At 44.0% G+C, this 16915-nt stretch overlaps 1 protein-coding gene across 1 annotated transcript in view; it reads right to left on the bottom strand.

The window, feature by feature from the left end:
* RNF220 (ring finger protein 220) overlaps positions 1-16915 on the bottom strand; it is a 221123-nt gene that overhangs the window by 37955 nt on the left and 166253 nt on the right. The window contains exons 5-7 of the mRNA XM_010006710.1: positions 9219-9231; positions 9027-9070; positions 7781-7913 (exon numbers count right to left, since the gene is read on the bottom strand). Coding sequence (XP_010005012.1) covers positions 7781-7913; positions 9027-9070; positions 9219-9231 — 190 coding nt within the window. The remainder of the gene's footprint in view (positions 1-7780; positions 7914-9026; positions 9071-9218; positions 9232-16915) is intronic.

Genomic DNA, 16915 nt, shown 5'->3' on the forward strand with positions numbered 1-16915 from the left:
GCAACTTCCTTGTCCAGGGAGAAGATGCAAGCAAAGGAGAAGAGAGGCCAGGAAACAGAGACAGCCGCATCTTGCGAAGTTCAAACTGAAATTAGTTACAGATGCAGTCACGGTGTCTTGTGTAAACTCTATCGATTGAGTGGCTGACAGTCTTGGGAGCCTCCATACTAGGACAATCAATCCGGCTGCAGTGTCACCTGCCACTTTGCTGAACAGTTGACAATGCAATTATCCAGTGTGGAGGCAGGGAGTTGGCGTGTGTCAAACGCAGTTAGGCACTTTCCGGGCACTACTCGATAATGTGTTTCACCGCCAAGTGTAAGAGACGACATGTGGAGACAGGAGCTGTTTAAAGCCATTGAGACCTGTGCTCCCTTCTCTTTCAGAAAAAAAAAAAAATAACAACTGTATTCTAAAATGCTATTAAAATCACGTCAATCAACGATTGGGTTCCTAAGGCTGAAGTTTGACCTGAGTGTCCAAGAAGCAGGTTGCAGTTCCAGCAAAACTGCAGATGCTTGGAAAAAAACAAAGAATAATCAAATGACTGTCTTAAGTGCCTGGGACTTTCACAACCAGAGCAGACAGACCACCAGAAAAATGGATTGCAGAGAGGAGTTAAACAAGTGCAGCAGATGGGACTGTTGCATGTCTGAGATGTAGGAAAATTGAAGTTTAAAGGGATGCTGTCAACCTGAAAACCTGTCAAATGTAAAAAAAACGGAGCTGTTTCAGGTGCTCTTCCCTTACTCCCTCTTGCCAATTTTCACTCCTCTTGTTACAACTGCATTTTAATTATTTTCCCCCCCCTCATTCTAGACCTCTCTTTTACTCCTCCAAGTATGATATATAAAACTGTCAAATGGAAAGAATTCCCCTTCCGCCCACAGAAATCCTTCATGGGTTAGAGTGGCTACGTAAATCAAAAAGCAAGGTTTAGTTGATTGTGCTCCTTTCAACTAATGCGTCTTGGCAGCTTGAGCATAAAAAATTAGGTTCTTACATTTTTGCATGTGTTCCAGTTAAAACGTATTATCAACAATCAGGTTGTTTAACAGCAATAAGGACCAATTTTATTTTTATTTTTTTCAGTTAAAGTGATTTTTACTTTACCAAGTCCTATTGACCACTTTGTGTTCCAAAATTAAGAAAATGCTGTTCCTTGAAGCATTACGTGAACTTTAAACACACATGATCTAACATCAGTTACATGGTGGATCATGATGGCTTTTGTATGCAAGTTAGGAATTCTGAATATTTTCTTTTAAAATCATGTACTATTCTCATATGTTTTTCCTGCCCACTAAAGTCAACTTCTAATATTAATATATAGTACAATATCCAAGAGACAATCATTAGCCAGAGAATCTCTCAAACTGTATATGTGGGCACAAACGACGGAGAGCTAGTAAGGTACAGCCCATCTGACTATTGTATATAACACTATGTAAACAGATCTGTTAGCATTTTTAGGTCAAGTATTACCTCATGGACAAGTACTTGCTCTCAGAGGAGAGAGGTGCAAACATTAAGGAGTGGCTGGGCTATTCCATCAGATCAGCACGAAGTGCTGTCCTTCAGCAATGGGGGTATTACTGGGATTACCACTGTTTTACACAAGAGCTGAGGTAAAGCACATGAGTGCTCTGGGGCTCAGCAGCCCTCTGAAGAGGAGATATGCCATGGAATAAGCCCTTGAGAAACATGAAATTTATACATCTTGCCCACTTGGAAGCTTACAGCAGGTAGAAGTGACAAGTAGAATGTAGCAAAGCAAATATAGGAAGGCTAAAACACCAAGTCTGAGAGGCTGGGAAGGATGCTCAGATGTACAGATGCATACACCTTGGAGACTACACCATGAGGGTTGCTGACACTGGGAATGTGGCAGAGAAAGGCACTGAACTGAGCTCCTGCTAAGTGGGAGGAAGATACAGAATTTCATTATGGCAAAGATTACCTATACTCTTACCACAGACTGCTCTTGTATCCAGGTTGATGTTTGCTTTAGCCTGCCAGGGTAAAATGAATTAATTCTGACTCATCCACACAGAAATGGAAGAGTGATTCTAGTTACTAGACCATTCTTCCAAAAGGCCTAAATATGCCAGCAACACCTTTCATTTCCCACACAGCTGCTCAGAAGTCATATTTCTACAGCTCAGCTCAAGTTCTTTTGCTGAATTTGAGTAGACCAGTTTATACCCTCTTATCTTATATAACTTATATGACTTTAAATGCAGCCTGAACCTCCCAACTTAGAAAAATGGGAAGTCTCCTTGCCTTCTGAAGCTTTCCTGCATGCCTCATTATATTTTATCTGAAAAGGAGGTCACAGCTGGCTACTAGGTGAGATTCTAGAGCAAAACTTCTAAGCTCTGTTGCAGGTATCTTCATAACACTAGAGAAAGTGTTTCTTCATGCTGCAGTTTCCATGTAATGTATCAAACAGATTTTGCATTTTTTGTAGAGTTTGATGTTCATGAAATTGCACTGACAAGCACAACTGAGTTCACCTCATCTATTTTGAACTTTCTGCCAAGCAGTTATCAGACACAAACCAAGTCCCTATGCTCACAAACATCTGCTGCTGAGGCAGGAGAACTGAAAAGCATCTATTTAGATCCTGAGGACAGGACCTCATGCTGGAGAGCATGCTTCTAATGTTGCATGTATTCAGAAGGAGAACAAACTGGGTGAGCATATAGTTATTGCCCCAATGCTCTTTCTTGGACACTTAAGCCATGCTGGACAAAGGCTGGCTTAAAGCATTTACTGCTCAAACTGAAGCACATCTTGATTCTGCAGAGATAGAAAACAGAGAGTGGAACTGCAGTGACTCGCTGGAGACTTTCAGACATTTTAATATAGTCCCACTTTATAGGCAGCTGCCCTAATTGTACATGACATGAGATCCAATGGAAACAGGCACTCAAGGGTAACTGTGGTTTGTCAGAAATTATGAGGCCTTACAAAGTCCCTCTCTATGCATACCCTAAGTTGTGCTGCTCTTTTCCCTTGATAAGACATTAACGAACAGATACAAGCCCTTTCCAAGCTTGGGAGGAGGGCAGCATGGAGAAATAAAGAGAAACTTCAGAGTTAAGTAATCCCTGTGTATTTCTCCTTCTTCAAGAGTATCACAATCTGTCAGCCAGATCCTTGTCACGTTGATCTTTCTTGGAAACTCTCCCTCCCTGAAAGTGCCCTGCCTACCATTTTAACATTTTCAAAGTCTCTCTCTCTTCTGTGTTATTTTTGACACAACTGATCTGCTGAAGGAAAAGAAACCCAGAAGAGCAGTGGTGCCTAGCTTGCTACTCTGCCCACAGGAAGGCTTTTTGGTGGGAAAGCTGGAGGGAACAGAGGATGGGGCAGGTGAAGAGAGCTTAACTACAATTCTTCAACTCTTCCATATCTAAAGAGGACAGCAATCTCTGTTCTATCAGGCTGCACGGCTTGTGCTTTAAATGGTACTCGCTGCTAGCTTGCTTCCCCTGTCTCTGTCTCTCTCCCTTTGAAGCAGACTGGACAGCTTCCTCAAGCTGGCGTTATCACTCCCTCTAACCACTCTTGGCAGGCAATCTAATTCCCCCTGAAAAGGTCACCGCCATTTTAACTGCCTTTCAATCACATTAAGCACGCTGCCGCTCGTGCTCAGCGCCCTGCGCCTGCAGCTCTCCTGACTGAGGTGCGATCGATAAACTGACATCCCGGCCCTCACCCCATCTCCCCAGCCACTCCACTCCTTCCCCTCTCCTGGACAAGCCATCTTCCCAGAACGGACAGTGAGACACCAAGTGACAAAACCCTGTCCTCAAACCCAGAGTGGCAGAAGGGGGCCGCTAACCTGGCATTTACTAATCTTGGTCCCATCTGCCGAGCAGCAGCCGGGCGCAGGCATCCCCGCCTCCCCTGGACCTACAGAGGCTGCGACTTCACAGGACAGTTTGCTTAGGCACCGGTCCAGACACCTTTGAAGCTGTGTTACAAAGAACAAGCCTCCCTCAATGCAATCATTACCGTTATCTCTCCCCCCGTGCTTCTTTTTTTTTTTGCAGTTACGAGTTATGTGTTCCACTCATCGATCCCTGTGTAAGACACTGTTTTAAGTCCTCTTGCCTTTTGACTGTGCTAAGCCGTTTAGGAGATGACAGCAGCTTCTATCAGTGCAAAGCTGATGTGATTCTTTTCAGATAAAGCACTTTTTTTTCACTCCCCCCTCCCTTTCCCTTCTTTCAAGTAAGAGACACACACACAAAAAGAGAAAATGAATCTTTCGAAGAAAAAAAAGAAACCCTTTTGAACTTCCCTCAGGAATTCTTTAAAGGGATAACCTCACAGTGTAAACACTGGGGGTAACGTGCAGCCATTCTGGAGAAGGAACAGAAGAGTCGGTTGCCCACCCCCCCGTGCTTCTTTTTTTTTTGCAGTTACGAGTTATGTGTTCCACTCATCGATCCCTGTGTAAGACACTGTTTTAAGTCCTCTTGCCTTTTGACTGTGCTAAGCCGTTTAGGAGATGACAGCAGCTTCTATCAGTGCAAAGCTGATGTGATTCTTTTCAGATAAAGCACTTTTTTTTCACTCCCCCCTCCCTTTCCCTTCTTTCAAGTAAGAGACACACACACAAAAAGAGACACTGAATCTTTCGAAGAAAAAAAAGAAACCCTTTTGAACTTCCCTCAGGAATTCTTTAAAGGGATAACCTCACAGTGTAAACACTGGGGGTAACGTGCAGCCATTCTGGAGAAGGAACAGAAGAGTTGCTACAAATATGATGAGCGTTAACAAAAAACAACCCATCAGAGAGGGAGCCACTTGATGCTTTCACTTGCCAAGCCTTGTTGGCTTCCCTAAACACAGAAACTCATTAGACAAAGATGACATGAAATAAACCCCTGCAAGAAAGAGCTTCAGAGAGGGATGATCCAGAGATGTGGAGATAGACGGTTACTGAGCGTTCAGGTATTTCAAGAGAAATGTCATCCTTGTCACACTGTTCTAAGATGGGGAAATATTTGATTATTACATCTGTACAGATTTCCACTTGGAAGCACGAGCTTGATTTAAATAGTGCTCGGTATTTCATGCTGGTAGCCATCTGCACTCATCCCAGTCAGAAACTAGAACTCTCCTGCTCCAAACCCTTACTTCAAGAAGGGCCTCTGCTGAAAGAAAGTGGTTCCGAATCCTATATAATTGCCCATAATCTGAATTTACATCCTGCAGTTTTGAGTAAGCAAACTAAGTGATACCAAATCATGCTTTAAGAAGCCAAGGCAGATAGAAGTACCAAATAATCCCTGACTGAAAGCCTTCATCAAACCCAACAGCTTAAAAGACAACATACTGATCCCAGCATTTCTCAGTTACATCATATTCCTACTTGCTGCCATCTCCTGTTCTTTCCACATGCTGCCTCAAGTATGCCAAGCCACGGCAGGGGAGAAGGTGTTCTTGGCTCCGCTGCACTAGATCTGAATGGGAATTTGCAGCTGCAATACCAACACAGAAGAATTTCCACCTTCTAAGACAGCCCCTCAGGTAAGAAGAGTAAGTCTTCTCTTCCAAGTGCTTTTGAAGCAAGAAAGCTTCATCCTAGGAACCACACAAGTGAGTTTCAGCCTCCAATTGCTTCTTCCAGAGAAGCTAAGCGGGACTCTTCATTTCCCTGACCTATTTTCAAGAAGTAAAACCCCAGGATTTCCCAACCTTCCCTCACCTGAGAACCTAGTAGGATCTATCTTGCATATAATTAGCAAAGAGTTTTCCTCACCATTAGAGTCTTTGTCTGTTAACCAAAAATGATAAAAAGAAGAAGCCAGGACCTGGGTTAAGTCTGAGTCACTTCTGTAATGCTGTCCAATGGTCTATACTGCACACTGGCCACAGTGTCCTGCTCCCCAATTTGCCCAGCTGTGACATCTCCTCAAAGCAACACACCATTAAAACCAAAATTAATGAGACACATTGACATCTATTTTCCCCTCCGGTTTTATGTATTTCCCCATGTCATTTCTTTAGACACTGGTGACATCCCTGTAGCCTGGCAAAGCCTGTCTGGCATTATAAAAGGCCTTCGATTTCCACATCGCTGCTACTTCTCAGCAGAGGGAACGGAGCCAAACACAAAGCCTCGGGTGACTGGGGTTAACGAGGGCCCTGCCAACTCTAGACAAAGCAGTTTTAAGCATTGGAAAGCACCATCAAAACATTGTACTGTGCCTCAGGGCTGTAAATTAAGAATTCTGTCCCTACAACAAAGCAAGCACAAACACTGGCAGAGGAAGGAAAAAGTCAAGTCTCTCAAAACCAACTGTGAATGTTAACCAGGTGAAGACAGCAGTGTCCACACCACGGAAAGTGGAAGGTCGTGCCCCCCCCTCAAACTCAGGTGTCAGTGGGGGTGAAGAAAGAAACTATGCATGCACCAAAAAGGGCAGAAATGAACTGAGTATCTTCTTCTAACCAAGACTAGCAGTGACAATGATAGAGGCACACAGACATCCCATGCTTCCCCTCTACAGATTGTAGTAACTATAACTACATAAATAGTCTAAGGCTCTGCACAGCCTCATCAGACCTCTATCTGGAATAATGTACAGACTCAAGTCTCCATGTGGGCACAAAAAAAGCTAAGGTAGGTAAGATACAAAAACAGACAGTGTGAGCTTTATTGGGTAGCCTTTAAAGCCCAAAGAAGCTGCTCCCTCATGTCTGAGCTCCTGATCATCTGCTCTGCTACAACCCAGCTACAATTCCATTTAAGAGGCAGGTAAGAGCAGATCAGGAGTGCCAGGTTGTCACTGAGCACACAACTGGCTTTTAAGTCCAGCTCCCTTACACAGAAGCTTTTCCCCTTGAGATATTTTTAATTAAAATCCAGGCTAATATAGGAAGAGATTACACTCCATCCTCTTTATTGAACGGAAGGAGCCAGCATTCCTCCTCTCATTAGGCATGCGCTACGTGGATTGCTTGCTAGAGACTTTCCTTAGTGCCAGAGGTTCATGCCAATGAACAGTTTAGTAAATCCTCCTCTTCGAGGCCAAAGGGCTGAGTGCAAGAAAGGGGCCAGGTTTCCAGCTAAAATTACATTCACCAATAAAGCTCACAAGAGGTCAAATTTTGCCATAACTCACTCTCTCCTCAGTAACTGATTTCCCCATCACTGGGGAAGGAGCAAAAGAAGGAGGAAAAATAAAATGTGTTTGTCTGGAAGCCCTAAGGGCTTGCAGTGCTGGAGGTGCAGAGCAGCTTCCTGGATTCTCATTTATCAACCTTAAAAGGGATGGAGTGATAAATGCACAACTGGCCCTTTAATATTTTATGCAGGTGCGAAAGCGACTTGGCTGTCACCTTCAATACATCACCAGAGGCTGATACACCAGCTTTCGTCACTCCAGGCTGGGAATTTTTACAATTTCATTTCTATTTCCCTCTCTTCACATATTTCCATGTATTTCTTACCACATGTAACACATAAGAGGCTATTTTCCCCAAATGATCTCCTCATTCTACCTATTCCTACTCATTCCCTCTTCAGCCACCTTTCTCGAGCAAGAAATAATGCCACGCTTCTGGTGAAAATTTCCACAAATTTTGACTCTTATCATTCAAGAGAGGTAAAAAACCAAAACCACTTTATGTTCTGGCAAAGGCTGAAGGTCCCACCCTTTGTGAGAGGCAAATCTCCAGGGTCCTTCTAAATAAAGACAGACAATGATCAACTTCTGCAGCACAATGATTTAGAAGGGCCCCCAAAACACCAGCGCACCTCGAAATCCTCCCTCCAGGAGGGTAGTGGCCCGTATCCTCTTCTGCCCGCACCATTCGTACTCTTCAAAGCGGTTGCCGTTCTCGTTCTCAATGTCCACAGAGTCATCCTCAGTCATGCATGAACCTTCTCTCTGCACAGGGTAAAGCAGGGGCAGAGCATTGAGATGCATAGAATAGCTCTTTGGGATTAATCATTTAGGGTGGGATGGAAAAGGAAAGCTGAACTGTTCCCAGGACAGTTGAGTATAGAGCAGACTGCAGCATCTACTCCCACCCTAATTCCCAATGAACTACATCTGAGAGTAAATGGGTGCTGGAAGAACTTGACAATCTTAAGACGAAAATAAGTTGCAAGATTCAGCATCTTACACATGGAAATTCAAGCCCTGGTTCTTACAACAACTCCAGTGTGCATTTCAACAAGCTTTCCCCTGCCCTGCTTGCACAAGTGCCCTGTCATGTAAACCACAGATTCCTTTGATTCCCAGCAGCAGTGTTCTCCTAGCACATAATTTTTGGGAGACACTGATCAAAAATCACCTCTCTTTACACCATGCACCCCCTGAGGCAACAAGAGTGAATTTGTTATCATCCCTATTGTGGGCTTTTTGTGAGAAACAAGCACAGAAAATCCTATGACGTAACTCTCTCCCTTCCCTAGGGCTTGTTCCTCCTTCTTGCCTGCTGTCTTTGGGATGAACAGCAAGAGAACAGTTCTGCTCAAATGCACTTGCTGGAGTAAAATGGTCATGCAACATTTACAAATGCCAGCCTGTTACAAAGGAAAACAACAAAAAATAATTCTGATGTTGTCAAAGGCAGAGATCAGAGAGAACTCTTCCTGCTGTGCTACATAGGAAGCATGAAGTCCTACAAAAGGCTTCATAAACTTCAACAGCTTTCCATTTACAGTCCACAACTTAAAACTTCAGTAATAGCAAAAGGTTGAACGAAGTAAAAAAGTTATTAGTGCAGCACAGGAGAGAAAAATCCAGAAGAATGTATCTTCCAAGACAAGGAGAAGTGACTACGGATCTCAGGGAGACACAGTTAGCATTGCCTGCAAGCTCAGCAATGTTAGTTTTTGCCCCGTGTTAGGTTTACAGCAGACAAAGCAGGGAATAGGGAGAAGGGAATGGCAGCTGGCAAGCCTGCTGTGCCTCTACCTTTGCAAGGCATTGTTCCACATGCCTACTCATCTCCTCCTCGGATCCTAACAGAGGTCGGCTGCAGAGGGGACATACCTGCCCTTCGTCTTGCTTCCTCCGTTTCATTTTTCCAATCCGAGCTGCATGGAGAAACCAGGGAAAGAAAACAAAGAAACAAAAGGAAGACATGTCAAGTTTGTAGATCCACTCTTCTATTTGCTCAGCTCCAAATAATAAACTCTTGGCAGAAATGGTTAGATTTCACACAGGAAAATCCCATTGCTATACCATGTGCTGATCTCTGTAAACAGAACAGAGACTGTTACTTAGCACTTGCCAGATTGAACCTGTAACCTGTGCCTGAGTACAGCCTGATTTCAGAAAGGCAGCTACTCACAGTTTCATAGCTAACTTTATTTACAGGGGCTATCTGCTGCACATCCCCAGGTTATTCAAATGGTTGAATACTCGGAAGCCTGAAATTGTTTTCAAAGTTGAGTGATCAAGCCACTGAATCCTGTCCTGTATTTTGCCTTCTAAGTCCAAGACCCATCCACTAAAACATCTATTCCCTATCCAGGAACTTGCTTAGACCACAGAAGGATGATGTAGCACCCAAAAAGCCTTAGAAAAGGTACGTAACAGTCAGTTCCAGGACCGGAGAATCTCCTGTACACCCTGAACAATTCCTTCCCAGAACATCATGAATGAGTCAGAGCAGCACCTTGGTAGCAGGAAATATTTGTAAAGAGGAGAAATTTCTGCTGTGAAAAACACAGCACCTGTGCTAGATTGCTTCTGTATCTCTCATTTTTATTTCACTGTTTTCACACAGAGGAACACTGGGTGCTAGGCTGCCTTCTTGAGGGCACGCTCTGGGAAAGAAACATGTTAGGCATCATGATGATTAGAGAAAGCAGCCAAGGTAGCCTGTTGCTTAATCCAATCTCCGGTTAATTTGAGCCATCATTTAATGTGATCAAAACATCTGGAACCAAATCATTTGCATTAAAAAAAAATTCTGTCCTTTATTATGATGGCTTCAGGCAAGTATTACTGAATAACTCAATCATTGGCTGCAGGAAAGTCACTGTTTAATTAATACAGAAGGTCAAAATTCTGAATGAGAGACAAGGAAAAGCCCAAGGAAAGCCCATGTGATAATGAGAGATGACACCACCAACAAGCTGTGTTAGCCAGAAATTGTTAGTGACATTGTGGGCACTGCAGCATGCTCTGAAAACCTGCCTGAAGAATACTGTGGGATCAACTGCTCCCTGCAGCCAATGAGTCAGAGAAAGTTGCTGAACACCAGGAGTAGGATCGGGATACAGGAAAGTTTCTGTCAATCTTTCTCTACAGTGTATCAGTTTGTAACTCATGTGGCAAAGTGGTTGCAATAAAGTTTCATCTGGACACATCAGCACCGAATTGGAAGGCCATTTCAAGGCTTTCTTGTTGGCTGCTCCGGACTCAGGACCCTCTGGGTTAGCATGCATTTTCCCACAATCCAGAATTAGGAATATTCACCATTCCCTATGCTCTGTGATACCCCAGGATGAAGGTGGCTTCAAATTATTCCTTGGGCACAGCTCTTCCTCACTGAATAAGACAAATTTGTAGGCAAACACCCTCCAAAACAAATCTTCCCTCCTGGCACATAAAAAACAAAAGGCTTCTGCAAATGTGACATTCCTAGAATTAGAGACAGGAAATTAAGACCACATGGAAAGTGCTGCTGGGACCTGGCACTATGAACAACAGGGACTGCCAAATAAATGCACACCACTTTTATCAGTTATCTAAATTTCATTTGCTGAAGCTCCACAACCCTCTCTCATGTTGGGTACAACAGACTGACAAGTTCCACAGCCCACCTGCCATTCCACAGGTACTTCAGTATTCCTACTAGGATATTTTAATAGTTTCCCTTCTACTTTGTCTGCTTAAATCTGTTATTCTGTCTCTACTGTCACCTTCTGCTCCAGAAGGTAAACTGCTTGACTTCCAGTTGATACAGAAGCAAACATCATGAAGTGCTACTGCTAAGGTCATTGTGCCCAGATGGATTATGACCTCCAACATGTCTTCCGTTTTTTCTCTTTCCGAACTCCAAAATACTATCCCTCCTCCTTCTTTGAAGTAACAGAAGCAGTGGGAGTTAAGCCATGCTCTTTCTAGTTTGCACTTCAGTGCATGAGACTTCTGAAGTTTTTGTTTAGTGAATATCCTCCAGTTTGGCTCTTCTGCATAAGTCCAGGATGCTCCTTCCTTGCCTTGCTAGCTCTGCAGAACCAACACCAACCAGGGAAGGAATCTGACATGACTTGAGCATTACCCAGCAAACAACTATCCAACAAACAGGAATAAAGCCTTTTCTGTCCTCACTGCAGACACATCCTTCTCTCACCTCATCCTGTTTTTAAACAGGGAAATGCAGGAAAGGAGCAGTTCAATTATTCTGTTAGGACTCCCTGTGGCCAATCAATTCAGCTAAGTCCGTTTGCCTGGCAAGTTTATTTGTATTTTTAACTTTTTTACTGCCATCCTCCAGCTGATGCACTGTAGCAGTGATAAAAGGAAAACAGCTTATCTTGGGTCTTGCACCGATGAATTCTTGGGATTATTTTGCCAGACCAAGCACCTGACCTACAGTTGAAATGTTAGTGCAAAGCTGGGAACAGAACCTGACTCTGCTCCAGCTCCAAGCAAGACTCAGCAGACAGCCCCTATCTCTGCTCATTTAACTCTGACAAGAATCAGCCCTTTAAGTTCTAGTGCCACAAGTGAAAAAGTCACCGGAACAAAAAGGTGTTGAAAACGAATCCCCCTGCCATTTTCTTTCTGTGGTGATTAGCAGCACTGAGCCCACGGAGGCTGAGGGTGCCCCTGGTGACAGCAGAAACCCAAGGGGAATGCTGTGCCTGGAAAGCACGTCCCGAGCAGCGCGGGCCCTATGGGACATGAGGCACAGCCTGGCCATCACTTCCAATCAGCACGGAAGGGACCGAGTAGCCCCAAAGGCAGGGGGTGATTGTGGGGCTGTCCCAAAGGGGAGCAGCTCAAAAGAACACACAAGTGAGACCACAGGATTGTTAATTAGTGCTGATAGATGCGATCATTTCTAATTAGCTCGCTAATCCCTCTCACCCTCGATCCTGTCACATGAAAGGGGAATTAAAAAAAAAAAAAAAGCAGCCATTCCCTCTTGTAATTCAGGAAGGTAAAAATGTAGGCAGCAGAGAACTGAATGCAAGAGGACGGAGCTCAGGGAAGGTTTTTGCACCAGACTAACCCATTCTCATCTCTGACTGAACAAAGACTCTGTAGTTATTATTCCAGCCTTCTGCCAGGAGGTGAGGAGCTCACTAATTTTTATTAGCATTAATAATTATTATTATTAGGCCATCAGAGGGCTTCCAGCACCTTTGAGGCCTCACTTTTAACAGATAAGCATCACCCTAGACACTGCTCCTGCTTCATGCACGGGTTTTCTCTCATGAAACCACTGAGCAGCCTTAGGTACTCAAAGCTTATGAATGAGAAAGCAGCACATGGGGGTGAATGAGAACTGGGACCCTCAGCTAGGACCAAGGCCTCAGTTATGGTCTCTGACTTAACTTCAGAGCTGTGCTGGCTAAGGGAGCTGCTCTTCCTTTTCCTAGTATGGGGCCCTTGGGACCTTGGAGGGTAAGGATCTGGTTGCACTAGAGCAGGAGACAACCTGCACTTGACAAAGCCTCTACTGCTGAGGGTACACCAATCCCTGCATCCCTGCCTTCCCAGGGGTGCAGAGAGAAGGAGCCAGCCCACTCCCAGCCACAGACACTACTGTCTGATGGCCGTGAGGGAACAAGGATTTTTTCTCACAACAGGCTTGCCTCAGCAAAGCTAAGCCTTGTTAATGCCTAAAGATCATGTTATTCTCTAGCCCAGCAAAACTTCCTGAGAGAAAAGCTAATGGGTTTTAGTTTTCACTGGTATCCCCCTCCCCAAGCAAAAATTCACCTTCAGGACAGGGCACTAATTACCTCAGAAGTGCTCTCACATGGCATCTAACAGTGGACACTACACCAACCTCTACCACAGCACCAAAGGAGATGATTAAGTTACTAGCAATATCTCTTACGATTCCCTCCACCAGTTTGAGTGGTCCCCCGAGCCCCATGCAGACATCATTAGCAGCTCCTGCAATGGCAGGCCAATCAAATTAAGTGGAAACATTTTTGTCTCCTTTCCAGTGAAAAACATCTTCCTTTATTCCTCCCCCACTCATCTACTACAAAAGCACGTGACATGCTGGTGATGGCTCAACAACAAGCTGCACGGTGACCACCTCCACCAAGGTCTGCCCAGAGGGGCAGGCTCATGGTCAACACCAGCACAGGAACCAGTGTCTCAGGCAGATGCCAAAGGAGCTTTGTGAAGACCTCTTTTACAACACTACTGAGAATGCTATCTATGCAAATATCCCTACATTCAAATCAAAGATATTCAAGCAGAAGAGTGAGCACCTGCTTTCTGCAAATCTACTACAGGAGTCCTGAAGAGCAGTTATACTTTGTTAGACCTATCACAAAAAGCTTCTGTGGCTGATCATCCAAGATCATCTGATGCAAGGGAACAAAGGCAGCAATGGCAGAGCACAAAAAGCCAACTGAAGAACAAGCTAAAGCAAGAAAACAGATGGTCAAGAATGAGTTTTTTTTCAGACCTTATGTACAATTCTCTGATCATCTGCCTGAGAGAGAACATTAAGGGCCAAATTCACAGAAGGGTCTCAGTGGGGCTTTCACATTTGCATGGCCAAACTTCCACAAAGATGATTTCCCATAACCTTCAATGAGACACTATTCTCTGAGGTTGGCACATGCTTAACAAGCTGGTTCCATGTTCTGATACACTAACCTGAAACTTCTAATTTTGAATGACTACCTCACCTGCTCTGCACTGCTGAACTCCATAAGCATCAATTTACAGGGTTTTGGCAACACTGGAAATAAGGCAAATGAAAGAAATGCCTTCTTTATCACAGGGGCTCGTCAGGAACCAGCACCTCATCTTCCTGGGTTCACAACCTCTGGAAAGTGAGTTTAGCACAGGCGAGAGGTGCAGGATTAACACAACACTGATGCTGACAGGGAAGCTCAGTACAAACACTCAACTAAGAGTCTTACAGACAGAACATTAATCTGCTCCAGAGCCTGCAAAGACATTCCCCTTACTTACAGTTCAATTCAAGTCAAAGGTTTGACTTTGAGAACTAAAATTCTGGACTGCCAGGTATCCTTGAGCCATGTAACTATCAGGACCTAATCATGTTGCAAGCCCACCCAACAGCAGCTCACAGAAGACATCTCTTCCTCTTCACCTTCTCTTTCTTTAGCTCTGAGAGGAATTGCGCTTAAAAAGTGAGCAGGTGAGATTTGAGTCAAGTGAGAGAAGAGCAAACACTGTGGGCCCCTTTTTATAGAAGGAGCTTCCAGAAGTGATTCTGGAACTTGCTGGTAGGATGCTTGACAGACACAAAGATAAACTGCTTACAATACTGAAAACTACATTTAAAACCTAATAAAACCAAATTAAATCTATTTTTCTTTGATAGGCTGTATTTTCTATGAGCTGTTTCTTCACTTTATCGGTAAGAATATGGAATAAAAAGCCAGATGTCTTTGGACAAGTCCTACATAATTTCTGTGAATGTAAACCAAGAGGGATAAGGAAACCATTCTCACAGAGAAAGCTGTGAAGTTGCATGATTGATTAGAAGCTCATTAAAACACAAGACAAGAGACAACTAAGCATTTCCAACTTCCCTCCCAAAGCACTGGAGTGTTTTCCATCTGGAGCAATACTGCTTAAATAACTGTTTAACAATAATGTGGCAAAGCTTACAAATACCACAAAGTTGTTTTAGTGCAAACAAATGTGGAGGAGGAAATAGAGTCAAGTGCATAGAAAGGAACAGCATAACCTACCCAAACCAGCTGGGTACTAACTTACACCTAACCAGGTACCGCGACATGCATCTTCTAGAAACAGCAGTCATCAGTTACAAATAGCCAAAGTTTGGAGGAACCAGTTCTGATCTCATTTGACCTTCTTTGTAGCCCAAAGAACTTCACCTAATATTCCTGCATCCAGCTCCCTAACGTCTGGATCTAGTACTGCCAAGGTGTACAACAGAACAGCCAGGAAATACCAGTAGTATATGGCATTATATAAATTAACCAAATGCTCTCACCTGGAACACAGCTGTTTTGTTCACTGCATCCCAAAAGGACTATACAAAAAGAGCAAAATGTTGTGAAAAAAACCAATGCAAATGCTGTATGAATCTAGCAGCCTCCCTTTAGATGATAAGACCAGGTTCCCAAAAAATTCCAAGAGCAAGATCCAAAAGGAGTTTCTGGGTCACAGTCAATACAGATTGTGCTGCAGCCCTGCTATGGGCTAAAGTCAAAAGCATAAAAAGCTGCAGAACCACCTGTGCAGAGCACGTTGTCACCAAGAGCTTTCACTCATACTGAAGGACTCCACAACACCAAGAAATCTCACACCTGGCTCAGACTTTTTTTACTTAAAAAAAAAAAAAAGTCTAAGGTGGGAGTTTAGTCCCAGCTATAAAAAAAAACTATAAACAACTGGTTTGATGTCACTGCCTCCAGAGACCTCTGTCACACACAAGTCCCTGAAGAGCAGCACCTTGGTACACTTCAGCACGAGGGCCCTGTGCCAGGAAGAGGGCTCACCTGCTGCTGCTGGCAGCTCACTGCACTCATCTTGGAGCACAGATGTGATCAGGCCTGTCAGCAGTTCCCTACAGCTGATGCAAGGCGACTCATCTCTTTGTTGTATGACTTGACAGACCTTTCAAAGTTCACAGGTTTTTAGCCTTCAGGGTCGATATTTAGAAGTCTCCAAGCTGGCTCTGAATTCAGTTGCATATAACTTACCACATGTACTGGATTCGTAGCTTAATAACACCTCTATTTGCTTAAGACTATGCTAAACGTGTAGTATTTCAAATCTGAGCAAACTATTTTGCTTTCAGCATGCTCCAGAGCCTTTTACTATTTTATTAAGGTATCTCTACCTTCTAAATTTCATCAGCAATGTTATCAGTGTCATCTCAAGCTATCACAGCAGTAAGCTCAAAATTATCCAGCCATATGATCACAGAATCATCATCACAGAACCACAGAATACTTTGGGTTGGAAGGGACCTTAAAGATCATCTAGTTCCAAGCCCCCTGCATGGGCAGGGACACCTCCCACTAGGCCAGGTTGCTCAGGGCCCCATCCAACCTGACACTGAACACTTCCAGGGACAGGGCTTTCATAACTTCTCTGGGAAACCTGTTCCAGAGTCTCACCATCCTCACACCAAAGAATTACAACCCAATTTTGACTAAATGGTACCTACTAGACCAGCTATAAGCAACACAAAATCACATCACAGAACAGTATTAGTATTTAAATGTTAAGTTCTGACTTCTCTGAAAAGTCTCTTCAGCTGAAGAAAAAACCAACAAAAACAACTTTCAGGTTTTTTTTGAATTTATAAACACAGAGATGAAACTTTCTGAAATAATGTAACTTTTTTTTTTTTTAAACTACCAAGATGCTTTTCACTAGAAATACTCAGTAATTTATTGCTAGGAACACCCAGAAACGCAAGAATAAAAGTAACGCAGCAGCTCTTGTGCGTTTGAGAGGGAAAAAGCCAAACCATGACGTCAGCTGCCGGCAGGCTCAGGCTGCTGGTTTAAAAGTTTACTGCAAGATTCTGCCACGTGAGCCGTGAGAGTGCGGCAGCCCGGCCACGGAGTTTCAAATTCAGGACTCAGGACCTGCTTATGAACGGGCTGGCGGGACCTCCGCGGTGAGCGCAGCCCACCCCGTTCCGGGAACGAAGCGGGGGCTTTCACTCCCCCCGCCCCGGGTCGAGCCTGGGGTCGCGGCTTTCGGCCTGCGCAGGGCCC

Source organism: Chaetura pelagica, unplaced genomic scaffold, assembly GCF_000747805.2.
Source record: "Chaetura pelagica isolate M959 unplaced genomic scaffold, ChaPel_1.0 scaffold69, whole genome shotgun sequence".
Taxonomy (NCBI): Eukaryota; Metazoa; Chordata; class Aves; order Apodiformes; family Apodidae; genus Chaetura; species Chaetura pelagica.